Consider the following 23823-nt stretch of genomic DNA (forward strand, 5'->3'; position numbering starts at 1 on the left):
TGGCTAACTGGAGCTGAGTGGCTAGAAGGCTTGGAGGTTCCTGAATGTGAGGGTGGGTGTGAGAAATATGTGGCAGACTCACCTCCACAGGCAGAGCCGGGTCTGGCTGGGCTGGAGCTTCATTTAGATGAGAAAATTAGATGAGAAAACGATTCTCGCTGTTTGATCTGTGGGATCCTGGGCTGATGAACTGAGCTGAGAGCTATGCACCAGCCACTCTTCACTCCTCCTCATCCCCACCCCGGCCTCCCTCCCTCCCTTCCTCCCCCATCCCTCTCTCCCCCGGTGAGCAGATCAGAAAAGCACTTTGAAATTTAACTAATTCAGCGATTACTGGGCCGAGATGCTCCCAGAGTGGAAACGTGGACAGAATTACAGGGCGGTGTTGAAAGCAATACCTACACCCCTGAGAGAGGACCCAGGTGTGTGTTTGTGTATGAGTGCGTGAGTGCATGCATGTGCGCATCCGTGCATGTATCTAGGCGTGCATGTGTGTGAGCATGGGCACACACAATAACACTACCAACACAGTCAGACTCTGTGTGTCAGGAGGGAGGGAGGGATAGACCATATAGATCTTTACCTAAATTTGTGCAGCAGCATTTGAGGTAGCTCGTGTCTATACCACTAGGACAGATATGCGTGAGAGGAGCATTGCCTTTGATCTTTAGGGGTTTCAGTGCTTTAGGTGTTAATGCACAATGGCTCTGTGCTGTGTGCTCTGCAAATCAGGATGCCGTTGGTTTTCTCTCTCGCTGTGCCCTTGAAACAGAATTGCTGTTTGCTAAATTAATCACATTCGCAACAGTCTGAAAATCCCATTTAGGTTTCTCATAATAAAAACACACTTAATATGCCGCTCCCGCTCTCTGTTCTAAATGAGACCGTTCCCTGTGTTGTTTAGCTCTTAACGAGATAAGATTTCTGACAACTGTTTGTTTGGCCCAGCTGTGGTGATTGTGTCTCCTCAGTAATGGGTGGAGGGAGAGGTGGAGCCGTAGTGCCTCAGATCACATCTTTCAAACACATGAAAAGGCGTTGTGTGAAGTGTTCTCTCCCTCCGTAGCCGCCAGTTGAAACAGCGCAGCACGGCTCCTCCAGCGAGGGTTTAGAGCGACGCTGACTATTACCACTAATTGCTCTGTTCACGCCCGGCCCGCAAGCTGACACAATAGACACAGAGCTTTGCATCCCAAATAATGGGAGTGATGGTCCCTCCCCAAGGCTTTGGCTTTCTGTCTCTTTACTCTCTTTACTCTCTTTACCCTCTCTCTCTTTCTCTCTCGCTCTCTCTCGCTCTCCCTCTCTCTTTCTCTCTCTTTACTCTCTCTCTCTCTTTACTCTCTCTCTCTCTTACTCTCTCTCTCTTTACTCTCTCTCTCTCTTACTCTCTCTCTCTTTACTCTCTCTCTCTTTACTCTCTCTCTTACTCTCTCTCTCTCTTTACTCTCTCTCTCTCTTTACTCTCTCTCTCTCTTACTCTCTCTCTCTTTACTCTCTCTCTCTTACTCTCTCTCTCTTTACTCTCTCTCTCTTTACTCTCTCTCTTACTCTCTCTCTCTCTTTACTCTCTCTCTCTACTCTCTCTCTTACTCTCTCTCTCTCTTTACTCTCTCTCTCTTTACTCTCTGTCTCAATGTTTCTACTCTCAAAAAGTTGGTGGCAAATTGAAACCAGTTATATAACTATTTCACAGTAACTACATTGACTCCATTTTAAAGCAGTGAGATCTATGATTGCTATGTTTTTGCTAGTAACTATTCTATAGTTGTATTTTATTTTCTATTCCCTTTAATTTCATTCCATTCCATTCTATTATTTTCTAATAATTTCGGTTCTATTCTATTCTTACTATTACCATCCACTATTCTATTATATTCTATTAGGCTATGTTCCATTTTATTATGTTAGGCTATATTTAATAATGGGAATTGATGGGAAATGATGTAAAATATATCACTAGCCACTTTAAACAATGCTACCTAATATAATGTTTACATACCCTACACTATTCATCTCATATGCATACGTATATACTGTACTCTATATCATCTACTGCATCCTTATGTAATACATGTATCACTAGCCACTTTAACTATGCCACTTTGTTTACATACTCATCTCATATGTATATACTGTACTCGATAGCATCTACTGTATCTTGCCTATGCTGCTCTGTACCATCACTCATTCATATATCTTTATGTACATATTCTTTATCCCCTTACACTGTGTATAAGACAGTAGTTTTGGAATTGTTAGTTAGATTACTTGTTGGTTATTACTGCATTGTCGGAACTAGAAGCACAAGCATTTTGCTACACTCGCATTAACATCTGCTAACCATGTGTATGTGACAAATCGATTTGATTTGATTTGATATATTCTATTCTATTATACTAGGCTATATTCTATTATATTAGGCTATATTATATTATTTTAGGCTATATTCTATTCTATTTTATTATGTTAGGCTATATTCTATTCTATTAGGCTATATTATATTATTTTAGGCTATATTCTATTCTATTTTATTATGTTAGGCTATATTCTATTCTATTATGCTAGGCTATATTCTATTCTATTATGTTAGGCTATATGCTATTCTATTTGAATATGTTAGGCTATATTCTATTCTATTAGGCTATATTATATTATTTTAGGCTATATTCTATTCTATTTTATTATGTTAGGCTATATTATATTATGCTAGGCTATATTCTATTCTATTATGTTAGGCTATATTCTATTCTATTAGGCTATATTATGTTATTTTAGGCTATATTCTATTCTATTTTATTAGGCTATATTATATTATGTTAGGCTATATTTTATTATATTATGCTAGGCTATATTTTGTTCTATTATATTATATTTTATTAGGCTATGTTCTATTATATAAGGCTTTTTCTATTTTATTATATTAGGCTATATTCTATTATATTCTATTAGGCTATATTCTATTTTATTATGCTAAGCTATATTCTATTCTATTATGTTAGAATATATTATATTAGGCTATATTCTATTCTATTATACTAGGCTATATTCTATTCTATTCTAAAAGTTTATATTCTATTCTATTGTGTTATATTCTATTCTGTTGTATTAGGCTATATTATATTATATTATGTTCGGCAATATTCTATTCTATTATGCTAGGCTATATTCTATTCAATTAGGCTAGGCTATATTCTATTCAATTATTCTATTCAATTATTCTAGGCTATATTCTATTATATTATGCTAGGCTATATTCTATTATATTATGCTTGGCTATATTCTATTCTATTATGCTAGGCTATATTCTATTCTATTAGGCTAGGCTATATTCTATTCTATAATGCTAGGCTATATTCTATTCTATTATGTTAGGCTATATTCTATTCTATTCTATTAGGTTATATTTATTATATTCTATTAGGCTAGGCTATATTCTATTCTATTAGGCTACATGCTATTATATTATATTAGGCTATATTATATTCTATTATGTTAGGCTATATTCTATTCTATTATAATAACCTATATTCTATTATATTAGGCTGTATTCTATTCTATTAGGCTGTATCCTATTATATTAGGCTGTATTCCATTCTATTCTATTATGTTAGGCTATATTCTATTCTATTATTTTCTTTATCATATTGTAAATAAATGGTAATACTGATGGTAGTTTAGCATGTAACTGCTTCATCATGATAATAATACTGTATCCTGTGTTTTCCTAGCGTCTCTTCTGAAAGGTCTGAAGCACTCCAACATCGTGCTGCTCCATGACATCATCCACACCAAGGAAACCCTGACGCTGGTCTTTGAGTATGTGGTGAGTGTCAGAGAGCCATCTGGATATGTTGCACAGAGCATCATGGGTACTGTAGTACATCATGTTACAGGGCTAGCTTAGAACAGGTATTTGAGTATATGGTGAGTGTTACAGTGCCAACTGGATATGTGAGTCAGCAGTAGAGGATCAAGATATTTGATTTGTGTAAAATGTATTTTAAGTTGAATTTCAAAAAGCCACAGTTTCATTGTAGAAATAGAATAACTAACCTGTTTTATGGTTTGATTCATTTGACCTCTCACTCTTCAGTTATTGCCATTGACTTATTTAATCCCAGTCCCAAAGAGACATGAGCTCTTGTCACGTTCTGACCTTAGTTCCTTTGTTTTGTCTTTTGTTTTAGTATGGTCAGGGCGTGAGTTGGGTGGGTTGTCTATGTTAGTTTTTCTATGATTTTCTTTTTCTGTGTTTGGCCAGGTATGGTTCTCAATCAGAGGCAGCTGTCAATCATTGTCCCTGATTGTGTTTTGTGGGTTGTTGTTTTCAGTCTTTGTGTATTTGCACCAGACAGAACTGTTTCGGTTGTTTCTTTGTTATTTTGTTATTCAGTGTTCAGTTTTGATTATTATTAAAAATCATGAACACTTACCACGCTGCACCTTGCTCCTCACCTTCTTCCACCCACGACGGCCGTTACAGCTCTGGCTAGTTTTACACACAGATTATTTGTTTATAAGATGGTGGAACGTTTAGTAATGTTTAGTCTTGCCTGTTAAAAACAGAACCCAAGCCTGGGATATTTTCCTCCAGGCTTTAACAGAAACGGTGATTTGAGTGCCATAGAATGGTGGCCTAACCACGAGTGGCATGGCAGCTTCATGCCCAGCTTTGAACCCAGCCCTGGCTTCATGGGGGAACATTTTAATTGAGGGTTGCTGTTTCTGTAGGTTTCCATAGCACACATACACATGCATGTACACACGCATACACACACACACACACACACACACACACACACACACACACACACACACACACACACACACACACACACACACACACACACACACACACACACACACACACACACACACACACACACACACACACACACACACACACACACACACACACACACACACACACACACACGTATGCAGGCACATGTACACGCAGATACACACACACATGCTGTGGACAGCAATAGCAGCAGGAGTTCCCTCACTCTGCTGTGGAGTAGTGTGGCCTGTTACTGCTGACATATATGCATATGGATAACATCCACTGATAAGTTCAAACCAGCCAGAATACCAATCTCCAACCTCTAGGAGTAGTAAGTCTCTGCTCAGCATTACTCCAATAGACCATGCAATACAAGACCCAGCCGTCTCTCAGAATAACCTACTAAATAATCCCGCTCCATGTTTGTTTTCATCCATGCTATGTGGCCTGGTGCATGAGATCAAGAGCCAGCTCTGATACCGTACTGTATGTACGCTAGTCTGGTGTGTGGCCCCCTGTTGGTCAGAAACAGCATGGTTCAGCAGGGTCAGTGGGAACATCTGCTCCTGGTAATACATTCTGACCAGATCCTCTGAGAGATGACAGAACCAGGCCCTGGGCAGTCTGTAGCTGGTTGTAGGGATTCTAACGAGAATGCTCTCTGGCCTTAAGGTGTACATTTTGATTACCTGGAGAACAGAGGTCAGGCTGGATAAAGGGGTTTGTGGAGGTCTTTCAGTACTGTTTCTCTGCTCCATGTGCAAATGTAAGAGCTAACCAATTCCAAGTATATATATTCAAGTAGATGCTGTCTGTAAGTGGACACGGTTGACAAGGATCTGTCTTTATTATGACAGAACACCCTTCTCTCACTGTGAATGTTGGACAGAGTGGATAGCGTATATTTGACAGAATGGGTAATGCAACACTGTGGATCTGTGTGGTGTCGTTGGTGTGGAGACAGTTTATTATTTGCAGCTCAGCCAGTTTCATGCTGTTCTATTCTGCTGTGTTCAGACCTGTAATTCCAGACTCTTTCATATACAGAAGGCTCGACACCAAGCCAAATCAATTCATTCTCCTCATCTAGCAGGTAATGACAATTGACAGGGAGCGAGCGGGACCGAGAGAGAGAGAGGGAGAGAGAGAGAGAGAGAGAGAGAGAGAGAGAGAGAGAGAGAGAGAGAGAGAGAGAGAGAGAGAGAAGAAATGGAGAGAAAGTGGGGGTGAGAAAGATATGGAAAGAGGGAAAGACAGAGAGAGAGAGATAAAGGGAGGGAGGGAGAGAGAGAGGGAGAGCAGGTTTTGAGTAAGGTGGGCAGGCATGGCTGAAGCTTGTTTGAGCGTCTGGTTGAATTATTCATGAAAGGGAACACATTTATATCTGACGGTGCAAGGAGCAGTGGGGGTACGCAAATATCACCCAGCCCCACGAGCTGTGGTGTGTGTGTGTGTGTGTGTGTGTGTGTGTGTGTGTGTGTGTGTGTGTGTGTGTGTGTGTGTGTGTGTGTGTGTGTGTGTGTGTGTGTGTGTGTGTGTGTGTGTGTGTGTGTGTGTGTGTGTGTGTGTGTGTGTGTGTGTGTGTGTGTGTGTGTGTGTGTGTGCGCCCCGGGTCTGCTGGCAGAATAAATCAGTGAAGTGCAGATCAGCGTAGTTCGTCTTTTCTCCCGCGATCGGACGGACAGACGACTCTGCTTACATACAGCACCTAAAGACATACAGACAGTGTCACTCCCTATCTCATCCCTCCATACAATCACATTAAGGGCTTTGTACCAAAGGTTCCCTCTGTGGATCATTCTGTTGATATAGACCGGATATCATTCATCCGCAGACAGGGGAGACAGACTGGGGAAGAAATAGATGTTGCGAGTGAAGTCTGCTGCAATTCAATTGAGTTTGTGTCTCCAGCCTGGCGCCTTACTGATATTTTATCATGGACGGATGACAGTAGGTCAGAGTTGCTTTGAATAGCAAGGGAAAAGCTATGAAAGCCAATAACTTTTTTCCATTAGCTGATTTTTCCTTCCACAAAACCAAGCTCACATTCCAACCAAGGTATATTCAAGACAAGCAACACAATTAACAAAAAGCCAATATCCTCATTGCCAAGAACCTCTCTCTGCTGCTTTTACAGTTCAGATGAATATCTTCAAATACTGAACAGCATCAATACATTTATACAAACATATTTTAACTTGATTTTTCATATTGACTTATTTTTGGTTCATTGCAAAGCATTGTATTGTGATCTGTTTTTATGATTTTATGTGTCTTTATTTAGACATATTGTAATCTAACGGTCCTCTCTTCTCCCTGACAGCACACAGACCTGTGCCAGTACATGGACAGGCACCCAGGAGGACTGCATCCAGACAACGTGAAGGTAAGACTGCTGCTCATTATCATGAGTATATTACTACAGTAAACAGCACTGTCCTGAGCATCACTAATATGTCATAGAATCCTACAGTTTTTACAGTGACAATGCTGAGGAGCGATGCCCACACACATGGTTAGATAGGAGCAGTGTCCTGTAGGCTTGCTTAAATTACTTCAATGAACTACACCGTTGAGGAGTAACACACACTGTTAGAGTAGCAATGTTTTCCTGTGGCTCTGTGTAGATGTGTGTTGAGGATGAGGAGAAGGTAGGGAGAGTGATGGAGTGAATGGGGTCACGGAGGATGGGAGGGATGGTGTGAAAGGGGGGTGTTGTGTAGAGGAGTCCTATGAGAAGGGGGGGGGTGAGTTCAGGCATCGTGGGTTATGTAACACTCCATACCTAATATTGTCACTAAGGATTTCCATAAGTAATGTATTTATCCTGTTGACCACCGACCGCCTGCCTCATTGAAATGCGTGTATTAATAATAGAGGATTATTCCCAGAGAGGGTGTCAGGGGAAAAAACCTGCTTCCACCTCTTAATCTGTAAACATATGTTGTGTCCCAAATGGCACCCTATTCCCCATATAGTGCACTACTTTTGACCAAAGCCCTATGGGCCCTCGTCAAAAAAAAGTGCACTATATAGGGAATATGTTATAATTTGGGATGCAAACAGAGTCCCAGGTGTACGACAGGCCAGGACATGTGTCCTCACTGTGTCAACATGTAGCCTTTGAAATACTTTAAGAGAGGCATTTGTTTGTAGATGAATGTCCTCTGACACTGACATTGTGATAAATGTTTCCTCTGTCCAAACTGGACTAGAAGGTAGAGTTAGAGACAGACTTAACGAAATAGACAGAGACAGAGACAGAGACAGACATATGTATGTTACCCAAAGGGCCAGCAGCTAGTGTTAGCCATAATGCTCTCCATGGTGGGAGGACAGATGGAGAGGAAGAGAGAGAGGAACCAGAACCAGTCTTTCCCTAGTGGGAGGACAGGCAGAGTATAGAGGAGCTCTAATGACCTGGCAGCTGAAACGAAAACAAACTGACTATGTGAAGGCAGAGGTTATGTCCCAAATGGCCCCCTATGCACTATGTAGTACACTACTCTTGACCAGGGTCCTTAAGGGTGCCATTTGAGGCACAACCAGAAACACAGACCCGGACCAATCGTTAAAATCAACAATCAAAATCAAGATGGAGGCAGCATGGCGTATTGAACTGTTTGCCAATGTGCCACTCTTCGGTGCTCTTGTGTGTCAAGAGCCGGAGACACTCCAGTATGTGTTAACTGTAAATGGAGGGTATAATAGCTATATTTGTAACCAGTGAGGAGTAGACAGACAATTTGCTGGAGATTCATTCCCTTCATTACAGTGTCCCTGATTAACAGAGAAAGTGGCTTGTGTGTGTGTGTGTGTGTGTGTGTGTGTGTGTGTGTGTGTGTGTGTGTGTGTGTGTGTGTGTGTGTGTGTGTGTGTGTGTGTGTGTGTGTGTGTGTGTGTGTGTGTGTGTGTGTGTGTGTGTGTGTGTGTGTGTGTTTTTAACTATTCTTTTGTTAGTCCCCACAAGATCAAATGCTATTTCTAGGGGGTTTAAGGTTAGAATTACATTAAGGGTTAGGAGCTAGGTTTAAGGTTAGGGTAAGAGTATGGTTTAGGGGTTGGAGAAAATAGGATTTTGAATGGGACTGATTTGTGAGTCCCCACAAGGTTAGCTGTACAAGACTGTGTTTGTGTGTGTGTGTGTCAATCAGATGACAGATGGGGTTTCAAATTGTTTTTGTTCCCTGGTTGAGGTTATTTCAGAAAAAAACAGCTTCTGACTGAAGATACATATCTTCTATGGTGTGTGTGTGTGTGTGTGTGTGTGTGTGTGTGTGTGTGTGTGTGTGTGTGTGTGTGTGTGTGTGTGTGTGTGTGTGTGTGTGTGTGTGTGTGTGTGTGTGTGTGTGTGTGTGTGTGTGTGTGTGTGTGTGTGTGTGTGTGTTTCCCTGTTGAATAATCAGAGACATAAAAGCTATTAGAGTGTGTGCTGTCTGATATGGCTGGATAACATTAGCATTAACCTAGCAGAAAACACTTAGACCTTCACTAGCTAATGCAATTATCAGTCAGCCTGGCCAGCAGAGAGAAGTGTTTGCGTTGTTTGGAGCGTGTCTTATTACAGTACTCCTTCTGAGAGCGTAGTACAGAACATGTACCTTTACCCATACACTTATTTGATTACAGTGTTCTCCTTTAATATTCTACCTATTATTTAATAGAACTGTCTGTTCTGTATGACATCACCCAAAACAACCTTCCAGTCAGTGATGCTCTTGATGTGATTATATCCTGTCAGCTGAATGGGGTTCTCTTAATGAGAGCCAAATAGACGGATGTGAAACTGACACCCCTGACAGTAGGGCTGGGCAATATGGCCAAAATATCATATCACGGAATACCAAAAAAGGACGGCATGACAGTATTTCATGGTATTTCATGTTTTTGAATAATAAAATCTGTAAACTTGCTGTATGGGTTGTGTGACCCTAGAGAGTAGCAACATATACATTCTAAGTGATTTTAATGAGTTTTTCTCCATTCTGATTGTTTAACACTGTTCAATTCAACTTCAACTGATAATCATTTTCATCATTTCCATACATTTCTGCATTTCCTGCACAACGTAGGCTTGCACGATATGGGAAAACAACCTCGGCCTTATTTTTAACCAAATGTTGCAATTTGAATTGCGATTTAGAGCAAAACACATGGGTGAACTGATGGAATCATGGAAATATAATGATTATTCGAATTCAAAAGTTAGAATATAATACTGAGCACTTTGAATACAGTGTTGTTTGACATGACAATTAATAAAAATGCCAGGGAGGAGTTATTGTGACAGGGTAGGAACCAAAGTGTTGATAAGTGTTTCCTAGGGAATCCTATAATCTTTGGCTACATGTCATGTTTTCTCTAAGCTACTTCATGTAGTTAATTAGCTGTCCCTGTACAGGGATCAACATCAGCGGAAATTTCAGAGTGACAACTAATAGTACTCGATACAACTCAAACTTTCATTAAAACACACAATGCAGGGTACTCAATTAAAGCTACACTCGTTGTGAATCTAGCCAACATGTCAGATTTTTTAAATGCTTTTTGGCGAAAGCATGAGAAGCTATTATCTGATAGCATGCAACCCCCTGAAATACCTAAAGGGGACGTAAACAAAATAATTAGCGTAGCCGGCGCCACACAAAACGCAGAAATAAAATATAAAACATTCATTACCTTTGACGAGCTTCTTTGTTGGCACTCCTATATAGCCCATAAACATCACAACTGGGTCTTTTATTCGATTAAATCCGTCCATGTATACCCAAAATGTCCATTTATGAAGCCCGTCTGATCCAGGAAAAAGCACCTTTTCAAAACTCAACGTCATTTTTTTAATTACAAAAAGTTTGTAATCCATCTTTAGGTATTAGTAAACGTTAATAATCGATCAAATTGATCACGGGGCGATCTGTATTCAATAGCAGCAAGTCTTGAAATCATGGTCCATATTCTCTCTTTCATAACTTCCCCCGGTGTACTCGATGACAGGAAGTGCCTATTTCTCATTTCACCAAGGATTAACTTCAACCCAATTGCCAAGACTGGCGACTTCGTGTGGAAGCTGTAGGAACTGTAAACTCGTCCCTATCTATTTTCCCTTGCCATAGACAATACAGAGACTGGCGGAGGGATATTATTATTTTTTTTTTTTGTGAACAGGTTTCCTTGGGATTTTGCCTGCTACACACGTTCTGTTATAGTCACAGACATGATTTAACCAGTGTTAGAAACTTCAGAGTGTTTTCTATCCACACATACTAATCACATGCATATACTATATTCCTGGCATGAGTAGCAGGACGTTGAAATTTTGCGTGGTTTTTAACAAAAAGCTGAAAGAATTCACAGCCTCTTTAAGACAATGCTTCTAGTATTCCTCTTTGATTTAGAACAGTGGTTCCCAGACTTTTCATAGTCCCGTAAGCCTGCCCCACACACTATACAATACATTTATTAAACATAAGAATGAGTGTGAGTTTTTGTCACAACCCAGCTCGTGGGAAGGGCACAAATAATAATATTATAATAATCAATTATTGTGCTCTTTATTTAGCCATCTTACATATAAAACCTTATTTGTTCATCAAGCATTGTCACCACAGGTTAATGAGAAGTGTGTGCTTCAAAGGATGTACATAATTCTGCAACATTGGGTTGTATTGGACAGAGACTCAGTCTTAAATAATTTTCCACACACAGTCTGTGCCTTATTTAGCTTTCATGCTAGTGAGGGCGGAGAATCCACTCTCCCAGGTATGTGGTTGCAAAAGGCATCAGTGTCTTAACAGCGCACTTTGCCAAGGCAGGATACTCTGAGCGCAGCCCAATCCAGAAATCTGGCAGTGGCTTCTGATTAAATAACATTTTCACAGAACCGCTTGTTGCATTTTTGATGAGGCTCTCTTGTTCAGATATCGGGTAAGTGGACTGGAGGCAGAGCATGAAATGGATAACAAATCCAGTTGTTTGTGTTGTCTGTTTTGGGAAAGTACCTGCGTAATTGCACACCCAGCTCACTCAGGTATGTCGCTATATCACATTTGACATTGTCCGTAAACTTGAGTTAATTTGCACACAAAAAATTATGGAATGACCTTTGTCATGACCTTGTTAATGCAGACAGAAAATTATCTCAAATTTCTTAACTTCTTGGTGCACCCATCCCTTTAGCGGGATCATTTTCATCAACATCCGCTGAATTGCAGAGCGCCAAATTCAAATTAAATTACTAAAAATATTTAATTTTCATGAAATCACAAGTGCAATAAAGCAAACACTGCGTAGCTTGTTGTTAATCCACCTGGCATGTCAGATTTCAAAAAAGCTTTTCGGTGAAAGCTATCCAAGCATATATGTAAAGACATCTCTCTCAGCAGACAAAACATTACAAACAGCTAGCAGCAAAGTAGATTGGTCATGAAAATCAGAAAAGCAATAAAATGAATCGCTTACCTTTGATGATCTTCAGATGTTTGCACTCACGAGACTCCCAGTTACACAATAAATGTTCCTTTTGTTCCATAAAGATTATTTTTATATCCAAAATACCTCCATTTGGTTGGCGCTTTATGTTCAGAAATCCACAAGCTCGAGTGGTCATTACGGGGCAGACGAAAATTCCAAATAGTATCTGTAAGGTTCGTAGAAACATGTCAAACGTTTTTTTATAATCAATCCTCAGGTTGTTTTTACAATAAATAATTGATAATATTTTAACCGGACCGTAGCATTTTCAATAGGAGAGAGAGAACATGTCTGCTCCAAGCTGCCTCCACATGCAAAATGCTGCTGGCACCCAGCCATCCAACGACGTGTTGTGATCTTTCTCTCTCATTTTTTCAGAATAAAAGCCTGAAACTATGTCTAAAGACTTTTCAGACCATGTGGAAGCCATAGGAAAAGGAATCTGGTTGATATCCCTTTAAATGGAGGGAAGGCATGCAATGGAACAGGGAGCTTTCAAAATAGAAGGCACTTCCTCTTTGGATTTTCCTTAGGGTTTCGCCTGCAATATCAGTTCTGTTATACTCACAGACAATATTTTGACAGTTTTGGAAACTTGTGTTTTCTATCCTAATCTGACAATTATATACATACTCTAGATTCTGGACCTGAGAAATAGGCAGTTTCATTTGGGTATGTTTTTCATCCAAACATTAAAATACTGCCCCCTACACACAAGAGGTTAATCATAGCCTCAATTTTGTCCCGCACATTTAATATAGTTGCGGAGAGTACCTGTAATCCTAGATTCAGATAATTCAGGCGAGAAAAAACATCACCCAGATAGGCCTGTCGTATGAGAAACTTGTCATCATGTAAGCGGTCAGACAAGTGAAAGTTATGGTCAGTAAAGAAAACTTTAAGCTCGTCTCAATTTTAAAAAATGTGTCAATACTTTGCCCCTTGATAACCAGCACACTTCTGTATGTTGTAAAAGCGCTGCCCATATCATTGCATAATGCAGAAAATACACAAGAGTTCAGGGGCCTTGCTTTAACAAAGTTAACCATTTTCACTGTAGTGTCCAAAACGTATTTCAAGCTGTCAGGCATTCTCTTGGCAGCAAGAGCCTCTCGGTGGATGCTGCAGTGTACCCAAGTGGCCTCGGGAGCAACATCTTGCACACGCATTACCACTCCACTATGTCTCCCTGTCGTGGCTTTTGCGCCATCAGTACAGATACCAACACATCTTGACCACCAAAGTACATTTGATGTCACAATGCTGTCGAGTACTTTAAATATATCCTCTCCTGTTGTCCTAGTTTCCAGTGGTTTCGGAAGAGGATGTCTTCCTTATTTGACCCTCCATTAACATAACTTTTTTTATAACTTTGATGGTCAATAACTTTATTCTCGCTCAAACAACTCCTGTGGTTTATTTTTCAAATTGTTATGTTTTGTTTCTAACTGCGCAAGAGTGAAGGTTTCCCGCGAGAGAGTAACGGTTAATGTGATTGGATGTTAATCATTTGACTAGGCTACCTGTATTTGACATTGTGTTGTTATTAGAACACTAGATGGGTTCATTTTATCTTTGGCATCGAAACAAGGCTACTCAGGCGAGAGAAAAAACTCACCCAAATGTATAGCCCCGTTGGAAAATAGAAATGTACTGTTTGAACATGTCTAGAATGTGAATCACATTTTTATTTGGTGTACCCCTGACAGCATTGCGCATACCCCAATTTAGGAATACCCGATTTAGAAGATACTGTTGCACAAACAACATGCTGATTTGGTTCTACACCGTCACTGGTATTATCAGGCTGTATAGCTAATTATGTTTGGTAAATACGGTATACCACCCAGCCTTACCTGGCAGGCATTGGTTGACCTTCACAATCCTTTATAAACAGCATGTTGTACAAGAGGAGCTACCCTCATTGCATTATTCCTCAATGTCAAGTGTAGTATCAATGTCAGGTGGAGTATTGATAAATGAGGTTAGTATAATGCAATGATAACATCACAAAGGCGCATATCCAAAAAGGTTCAACAAATTCTGCACCTAAGTTCCCTACTCCCTCTCCTACTCTTTCCCTTCACCTCCTCTCCTTTCCCTCTCTCTGTACCCTAATCATGTGTGTAGATAATGCAGTAATGACATGCCACATTAAGACAGACAGTACTACCCAGATGCTTTCTGGGATAAACTACTACGGGGAACAGGGCGGCAGGGGAACAGTAGCTGGCAGATGGGAGCGTCAGTGTCTTCTCAGCTCATTTAACATACTATCCTACCTCTCCTTCACTCACTGCTCAGCTAAACTCACTCCCCCTGTATATAGTAAAGTGCTGCTTTCAGAGGTTTTCTCAATGACTCCCAAGGTTTCCATTCAATTAATATACTTCATTAATTATCCCCTCAGGTGCAATGAAGATTTAGAGGTTTGTGTTTCGAGGGGTTGGCTTTCTCTGTGATGTTGAGTTCAGCATGACTGTGTGTGATTGGACTCTCATTCACTATTGATAGGGTTTGAATAAGTAATGTGAACACAAAATACATCTATTGGAATGACATGTCTTTTTTCAAATTAGGTCTTTGCCCCAAATCAGTCAGTATGCATTGGAATTAACCAATGATTACACATGCTTACAAAAGAGACAAAATAAAATAAAATAATTGGCAATTGGCAACATGAAAATATATACATATTATTGCAGGTTTTCCTACTTACAAAGCATGTAGAGTTCTGTCATTTTTATCATAGGTACACTTCAACTGTGAGAGCGGAATCTAAAACAAAAATCCAGAAAATCACATTGTATGAGTTTTAAGTAATTACTTTGCATTTTATTGCATGATGTAAGTATTTGATCACCTACCAACCAGTAAGAAATCTGGCTCTCATAGACCTGTTAGTTTTTCTTTCAGAAGCCCTCCTGTTCTCCACTCATTACCTGTATTAACTGCACCTGTTTGAACTCGTTACCTGTATAAAAGACACCTGTGCACACACTCCATCAAACAGACTCCAACCTCTCCACTAAGGCCAAGACCAGAAGACTGTGTAATTACAGCAGGGATAAAATTGTAGACCTGCACAAGGCTGGAATGGGCTACAGGACAATAGGCAAGCAGCTTGGTGAGAAGGCAACAACGGTTGGCGCAATTATTAGAAAATGGAAGAGGTTCAAGATGATGGTCAATCACCCTCGGTCTGGGGCTCCATGCAAGATCTCACCTCGTGAGGCAATGATCATGAGGAAGGTGAGGGATCAGCCCAGAACTACACGGCAGGACCTGGTCAATGACCTGAAGAGAGCTGGGACCACAGTCTCAAAGAAAACCATTAGTAACACACTACGCCATCATGGATTAAAATCCTGCAGTGCACGCAAGGTCCCCCTGCTCAAGCCAGCACATGTCCAGGCCCATCTGAAGTTTGCCAGTGACCATCTGGATGATCCAGAGGAGGAATGGGAGAAGGTCATGTGGTCTGATGAGACAAAAATAGAGCCTTTTGGTCTAAACTCCACTCGCCGTGTTTGGAGGAAGAAGAAGGATGAGTACAACCGCAAGAACACCATCCCAACCGTGAAGCATGGAGGAGGAAACATCATTCTTTGGGGATGCTTTTCTGCAAAGGGGACAGTACGACTGCACCGTATTGAGGGAAGGATGGATGGGGCCATGTATAGCTAGATCTTGGCCAACAACCTCCTTCCCTCAGTAAGAGCATTGAATATGGGTCGTGGCTGGGTCTTCCAGCATGACAACGACCCGTAACACACAGCTAGGGCAACTAAGGAGTGGCTCCATAAGAAGTATCTCAAGGTCCTGGAGTGGCCTAGCCAGTCTCCAGACCTGAACCCAATAGAACATCTTTGGAGGGAGCTGAAAGTCCGTATTGCCCAGCGACAGCCCCGAGACCTGAAGGATCTGGAGAAGGTCTGTGGAGTGGACCAAAATCCCTGCTGCAGTGTGTGCAAACCTGGTCAAGAACTACAGGAAACATATGATCTCTGTAATTGCAAACAAAGGTTCCTGTACCAAATATTAATTTCTGCTTTTCTGATGTATCAAATACTTATGTCATGCAATAAAATGTTAATTAATTACTTAAAAAGCATACAATGTGATTTTCTGGATAGTTGTTTTAATTCCGTCTCTCACAGTTGAAGTGTACTACCTATGATAAAAAGTACAGACCTCTACATGCTTTGTAAGTAGGAACACCTGCTAAATTGGCAGTGTATGAAATACTTGTTTTCGCCACTGTATGTTTCCCCTTTGTTCTGTGTTTTTGTGTGCAAATATTCAATGTGAATAAGAAATGTGTATAACCCATTATATGCTGTTAGTATGATGCATGGTCTCATCCTGTAGTAAATGAATGTAAATATCAGACAATAGAGCCCAGCCTGGAGTCTATTTCACTGGCAGATACGGTTAATATCTGGACTCAGATGATGAAATCCACTGTTTTACTGGCCACATCTTATACTCTAAACTTTATTTCCAATATCTTTTCATTAAATCAAACAGCGTTAACCTTTCCATTTGAACACTGATGTAAAAGTTAAAGCAGAGGTGTATAAAACAGACAACATTCAACAGATTGATACGGCCGTCGAAAGAATTGGACCAAAGAGCAGCGTGGTGAGTGTACATATTTCTTTTATTTGAAATCACGCCAACAAAACAAAAAACAATACAAAACAACCGTGAAGCTGAAGGGCTATGTGCCACAAACAAAGACATCTACCCACAATCACAGGTGGGAAAAAGGGCTGCCTAAGTATAGTTCCCAATAAGAGACAATGATAGACAGCTGTCCCTGACTGAGAACCATACACCCCCCATACCCCCCCCCATATCCCTGAACCTATAGGGGAGGGTGGGCATCTATCCACGGTGGCGGCTCTGGTGCGGGACGTAGACCCCGCTCCACCTCTGGCTCACCCCGCTTTGGTGGCGCCTCTGGTGTGGCGACCCTTGCCGCCAACCCCGGACTGGGGACCCTCTCTGTGGGCCCCGGACTGGGGACCCTTGCCGCCGACCCCGGACTTGAGACCGTCGCTGGGGGCTCCGGACTGGAGGCCGTCGCTGGGGGTTCCGGACTGGAAGCCGTCGCTGGGGGCTCCGGACTGGAGGCCGTCCCTGGAGGCTCCGGACTGGAGGCTCCGGAGTGGAGGCCTTCGCTGGAGGCTCCGGACTGGAAGCCGTCGCTGGAGGCTCCGGACTGGAGGCCATCGCTGGAGGCTCCGGACTGGAAGCCGTCGCTGGAGGCTCCGGACTGGAGGCCATCGCTGGAGGCTCCGGACTGGAGGCCATCGCTGGAGGCTCCGGACTGGAGGCCATCGCTGGAGGCTCCGGACTGGAGGCCATCGCTGGAGGCTCCGGACTGGAGGCCGTCGCTGGAGGCTCCGGACTGGAGACCGTCGCTGGAGTCTTCGTGCCATGACTCCTCACTGGAGACTTCGTGCCATGGATCATCGCTGGAGGATTCTTGCCATGGATCATCGCTGGAGGCTTCGTGCCATGGATCATCGCTGGAGGCTTCGTGCCATGGATCATCGCTGGAGGCTTCGTGCCATGGATCATCGCTGGAGGCTTCTTGCCATGGATCATCCCTGGAGGCTTCCTGCCATGGATCATCACTGGAGGCTTCGTGCCATGGATCATCACTGGAGGCTTTGTGCCATGGATCATCACTGGAGGCTTTGTGCCATGGATCATCACTGGAGGCTTTGTGCCATGGATCATCACTGGAGGCTTCGTGCCATGGATCATCACTGGAGGCTTCATGCCATGGATCATCACTGGAGGCTTCGTGCCATGGACCATCACTGGAGGCTTCCTGCCATGGATCATCACTGGAGGCTTCCTGCCATGGATCATCACTGGAGGCTTCCTGCCATGGATCATCACTGGAGGCTTCGTGCCATGGATCATCACTGGAGGCTTTGTGCCATGGATCATCACTTTGTGGCACTTAGCCCTGTGGGGATTTTGTTGTTTTGTTGGTGACATTTATCTTAAATAAAAGGAAATGTACGCTAACAACACTGCACCTTGGTTCTCTTCCTTTGACGGCCGTGACACAGATGTATGAAAAGGCTATGATAACAGTTTCAAGTCGAGGTGTGTAGCCCACACCAGTGGTGTAAAGTACTTAAGTAAAAAATACTTTCAAGTACTACTTAAGTTGTTTTTTGTGGTATCTGTACTTTACTTTACTATTTATATATATTTTTGACAACTTTTACTTTTACTCCACTACATCCCTAAAGAAAACAATGTACTTTTTATTTCATACTGTGGATCAAACATAGGCTCATTCTGTTCAGGACAATCCAGGGTATATCGCTTGTCATCCTTGTAACTGTGGCTCAAACATAGGCTCATTCTGTTCAGGACAATCCAGGGTATATCACTTGTCATCCTTGTAACTGTGGCTCAAACATAGGCTCATTCTGTTCAGGACAATCCAGGGTATATCGCTTGTCATCCTTGTAACTGTGGCTCAAACATAGCGATCATATACAGTACCAGTCAGAAGTTTGGACACACATACTCCAGGGTTTTTTCTTTATTTTTACTATTTTCTACATTGTAGAATAATAGTGAAGACATCAAAACTATGCAATAACACACATGGAATCATAGTACCCAAAAAAGTGTTGATGACTTCTTAAGCAATTGATGACAGCTTTAAAAATAATGTTAATGACATGAGTTTTCAAATACGGAAAGGTGAAGTCCACATTTGGACTCAATGTATATGTCATGTATAGCATGTTACTGTACAGACACTGCATTCCAATTTATGCACTTATCAATGACAAAATCTGCCATTTTCAACCCACATACGGGATAACACACATACACATGCGCGCGCACACACACACTGCAATTAGTATACAGCACAACTAATGATTAATTCTGTTCCTAACACCCCGGCCCACGGTTACTACCCATTCCCAGGGTTGTTGTCTACTAATTACTGCAGTCCATTGCCAATGAGGGAATGCATTGTGAAGCTGTTTCATGATGGGAATATCTAGACCCTCATAAGAAGAGGGTGTTTCTATCTGTTCATGGTTAGTGTGTAAAATCCCTCTCACCATCTCATAATTATGTATCATCCGTCCATTGTGCAGTGGAAATCCCTAGAGGGGAGAGGAGGTGGGTGACACTTGATATTCTGGGGAGCGGGCGGCTGGCTGCTATTGACTTTCCAGCAAGGCAGCTTAAACTCTCTACCCCCTCACCTCCCCTCCCTCCTCTGTTTCATCCCACTCGCACCACTGCCCCTGTTCTCTCCTCTCTTTCTCTCTACCTGACTTTCTTTTCATTCCTCTGCCCTTCTAGATCACTCCCTCGCTCTGTCTGGTTCTCTCTGTCTCTGTATCACCACCTCTCTTTATCTTTCTCTGTATTTCTCTTTCCCCCTTCTCTCTCTCTCTCTCTCTCTCTCTCTCTCTCTCTCTCTCTCTCTCTCTCTCTCTCTCTCTCTCTCTCTCTCTCTCTCTCTCTCTCTCTCTCTCTCTCTCTCTCTCTCTCTCTCTCTCTCTTCTCTCTCTCCTCTCTCTCGCTCTATCTCATTCTCTCTCTCTCTCATTCTCTCTCTCTCTCTCTCTCTCTCGCTCTCTCTCATTCTCTCTCTCTCTCTCCCTCTCCCTCTCTCTCTCTCTCTCTCTCTCTCTCTCTCTCTCTCTCTCTCTCTCTCTCTCTCTCTCTCTCTCTCTCTCTCTCTCTCTCTCTTTAAAAAAATAAAATAATTCTAGTGATGCCTTTAGCATTTTAAGCCAGATGGGGAGACCAGTCATCTAGCAGATGTCATGTCTGTCACGTGGTCCAAATGTCCTGCTAGTATAGTGACCGTGTTGGGCTGGAGAGTGTGACTACAGTCTAGGGCTACACGTGGAATAGAGTTTCATAGAGCAGGCCTTTTTTTAGAGGGATGTCAACCTTTTACACATACGTTATGGATTTGAAAAGCACAAGCACTCAACTCAGCCCAGCTCTCAGCTAAACTCCAATCAAACACCATTTGAAGTCCACCTGAAATATCTTTGCTCTTGTACTTTACTTTCTACCATATAATATGCTAATTTGACAGAATTCTCAGTTTTCCTGTCGTCGACAATAAGAGTTATTTTTAAGCAGCGTTTTGATGTTTCGTTTGCAGAGAGAGGGGAGTGAATAAATGAGTAACCTTTTGATTGCTTAGCCCACTTAATGAGGCAGGGCCTTTTGACGAGTGTGTTTTGTTATACATGAGTAAACACACATTTCTCATGCTAATTTCCAGCATTGTGTGTTGTTTCGCATATCGCCCGCCTGCCGAGTTGAGGAATGCTAAACTGTTGACCCGGTGACTCCAGATGCCAGACAGGGCTGATCCCTGATTGGACTCCATGGTTTTCGCTCTGCCTAATTGGCCGAGACCCTGCTAGTGCTGCTGGGAAGAGAAATTGCAATGAAAGATAAGAATGTTGAAATGGAGGATCAGCAGTTCACAGATTCAGAATTCATTATTGGTTGATTGATGCAAAGTGAACAACAACCACAGGATCTGAAAGAGCCATAGACATTGATGTTGTTTTCAGGTGGTGTCAGAGAAAAAATAGTAAATATGAGGACATTTATTCACAGTTTATTTTGTGTCGATGCTTATTTTCTCACCCATTTCCCATGGTTAACATTTGAATGTAACTGAAAACCACTTTGTTGTGATATATTTATGACATATTATGGCATATTCATAAATAGAACAGACGTTTATTATTATTTTGTATTTATATTGTTTATTTATTGATCTCCTCTCAAGCCTTCAAAATAAACCAGTCACTTTGTTATTGATGTGTGAGATCAGATGGTCATTGTGAGGGCATCTATTTGATCACTGGTCAATAGTCCAAGCTGAGGAAAAGATGGGAGGGGAGTTCTGGGTTGATTGGCTAGTATTGACGTTGGGGAGTGGAGTGAGTATGTGTGTGTGCGTGTGCGTGCAAGCGTTATAGATTTAATGGTGTAAATGAATGGTGTAAATGAGTTGTGGAAGTTAGTATACCAGGGCTGGTGTTGTGTTGAGGCTGAATGAAGACATTAACACCTCCTACTGATGGCTTGCTGTTATGACTCGTCTAGGTGCCGGATAGCCTTTCTCTGTTACGTATGAGTCCAAACAATGCTATGAATCAGAGAGATGGAGAGGAAGAGAGATGTAGATACTAGATGGACAAATAGCAGGATGTAAAATAAAAACATTAGAAGGAAATATTGCTATTGAGACAGCATGGTGGGTGACTTGGAAATCCATCGGAGACACATGATATACATTGTTTGAATGATTCCTGATTAGCCTACTCTAATTAAATCTCTCATGAATCTAATGAATTTATGATCCATGAATTGAATGATCGAATCATTCATAGATGTTACATCTAATGATGAATGATTATCGGTGGATCTCCTCTCTGTCTATCAGTTGTTCCTGTACCAGTTGCTGAGAGGTCTGTCCTACATCCACCAGAGGTATATCCTGCACCGTGACCTCAAGCCTCAGAACCTGCTCATCTCTGACACTGGGGAACTCAAACTGGCCGACTTTGGTAGGTGGCTTTGATTTGTGTCTGACTAGCACTCTTTTACTCTTTCTCTCTCCTCTCTCTCTCTCTATCTCTCTTTCACTCTTCTCCCTCTCTCTCTATCTCTCTTTCCCTTTCCTCGCTCTCTCTCTATCTCTCTTTCTCTCTCCTCGCTCTCTCTCTATCTCTCTCTCTCCTCCCTCTCTCTCTCTCTTTCTCTCTTCTCCTTCTCTCTCTATCTCTCTTTCTCTCTCCTCCCTCTCTCTTCTCTCTTTCTCTCTCTCTATCTCTCTTTCTCTCTTCTCCCTCTCTCTCTATCTCTCTTTCTCTCTTCTCCCTCTCTCTATCTCTCTTTCTCTCTTCTCCCTCTCTCTCTATCTCTCTTTCTCTCTTCTCCCTCTCTCTCTATCTCTCTTTCTCTCTTCTCCCTCTCTCTCTATCTCTCTTTCTCTCTTCTCCCTCTCTCTATCTCTCTTTCTCTCTCCTCGCTCTCTCTCTATCTCTCTTTCTCTCTTCTCCCTCTCTCTCTATCTCTCTCCTCGCTCTCTCTCTATCTCTCTTTCTCTCTCCTCGCTCTCTCTCTATCTCTTTCTCTCTCCTCGCTCTCTCTCTATCTCTCTTTCTCTCTTCTCCCTCTCTCTCTCTATCTCTCTTTCTCTCTTCTCCCTCTCGCTTTGTCCCTTCTCTTTCTTTCTCTCTCTCTCTCTGTCTTTGTGTGTGTGTGTGTGTGTGTGTGTGTGTGTGTGTGTGTGTGTGTGTGTGTGTGTGTGTGTGTGTGTGTGTGTGTGTGTGTGTGTGTGTGTGTGTGTGTGTGTGTGTGTGTGTGTGTGTGTGTGTGTGTGTGTGTGTGTGTGTGTGTGTGTGTGTGTGTGTGTTAGACCTCTTCAGAAGCAGTAGCACCATATGGCTCTAGTCTCCTTTCATGGTGCCCAGCTCTGTAAATACTACCCACACGTTTTGACTGGTTTCCAGAGGGGATCGGCTCAGACTGGCACCACAGACCAGACAAAGACTGCCTCACAGGAAATCATCCCTCTATCCCTCAATTCACCCCTCCATCCATCCCTCTAGCCACCCAGGCAGGGGGGACACCTTCATCAATAATGTAAACCCCTCCTCATTATAGAGTAGACATATTACTGGAAGGCAATTAGAAAATAATGGACAACATGCTAAATGAGAAAAAATGGAAATCCCATGGAAATACTGCTGTGGATTCACACATACACAGACACGGTCAGCCGAGCCTAGGGGATCTCATTGAGATGCTGAGTAGAGGCTGTAGGCAGCGACGTGTGTGTGTTCTGAAAGGAGAGGCAGAGGGTACTGGGGAATGGGAAGGTGGATAGAAGGGAGAGGAGATGAGAAGGTAGTGGGAAATGGGGATAAGGGGGAGGATTGAGGGGCTTGGAGAGAATCAAGGGGAGGAGAGAGAGGGGAGATAAGGCTGACTGACTGTGGCATGGGTTCTGTGTCCCTGCTGGTTGATTTGTTTCTGGACCTGATCCAGAATCATCCTCAGCTCTTTGTGTGTTTCGCTGTGCTAATGAGTATCACAATTAAAGGCGAACAGGTGAGGGTTATGAAAAGCTTAGATGATTAGACTGAAGGACAGAACAACTGAAGTAGTGTGTGTTTATGTGTGTGTTTTTACGATGGTGCCAAGGTGACGGTAATCACCTATCTCACCTGGGGTCACTAGGACACTTCACTCTCACAAGGGCCACAGACACACATACCTGCACGGCTTGAACTGTCACAAGTGTGTGTTACTGTGTAATGTGTCAAGTGTGTATCATCAAAGAAGACAGTCGTAACTAAGACATTGTTTCTTTGTGTGAGACTGAATTACAAATGTCTGTGTGTGCTCATCTGTATGTGTGTGCTCATCTGTATGTGTGTGCTCATCTGTATGTGTATCTGTATGTGTGTGCTCATCTGTATGTGTATCTGTATGTGTGTGCTCATCTGTATGTGTGTGCT

The 23823-nt window shown here is 42.2% G+C and overlaps 1 protein-coding gene across 2 annotated transcripts in view; it reads left to right on the top strand.

Annotated features, from left to right (window-relative positions):
* The window catches only part of LOC124005584 (cyclin-dependent kinase 14-like), a 274642-nt gene that overhangs the window by 77874 nt on the left and 172945 nt on the right, over positions 1-23823 (top strand). For both annotated transcript variants that reach the window (XM_046314981.1, XM_046314983.1), the window contains 3 exons: positions 3732-3826; positions 7113-7175; positions 21741-21864. In XM_046314981.1, coding sequence (XP_046170937.1) covers positions 3732-3826; positions 7113-7175; positions 21741-21864 — 282 coding nt within the window. The remainder of the gene's footprint in view (positions 1-3731; positions 3827-7112; positions 7176-21740; positions 21865-23823) is intronic.

Source organism: Oncorhynchus gorbuscha, linkage group LG19 (genome assembly GCF_021184085.1).
Source record: "Oncorhynchus gorbuscha isolate QuinsamMale2020 ecotype Even-year linkage group LG19, OgorEven_v1.0, whole genome shotgun sequence".
In the NCBI taxonomy this organism is placed as follows: Eukaryota; Metazoa; Chordata; class Actinopteri; order Salmoniformes; family Salmonidae; genus Oncorhynchus; species Oncorhynchus gorbuscha.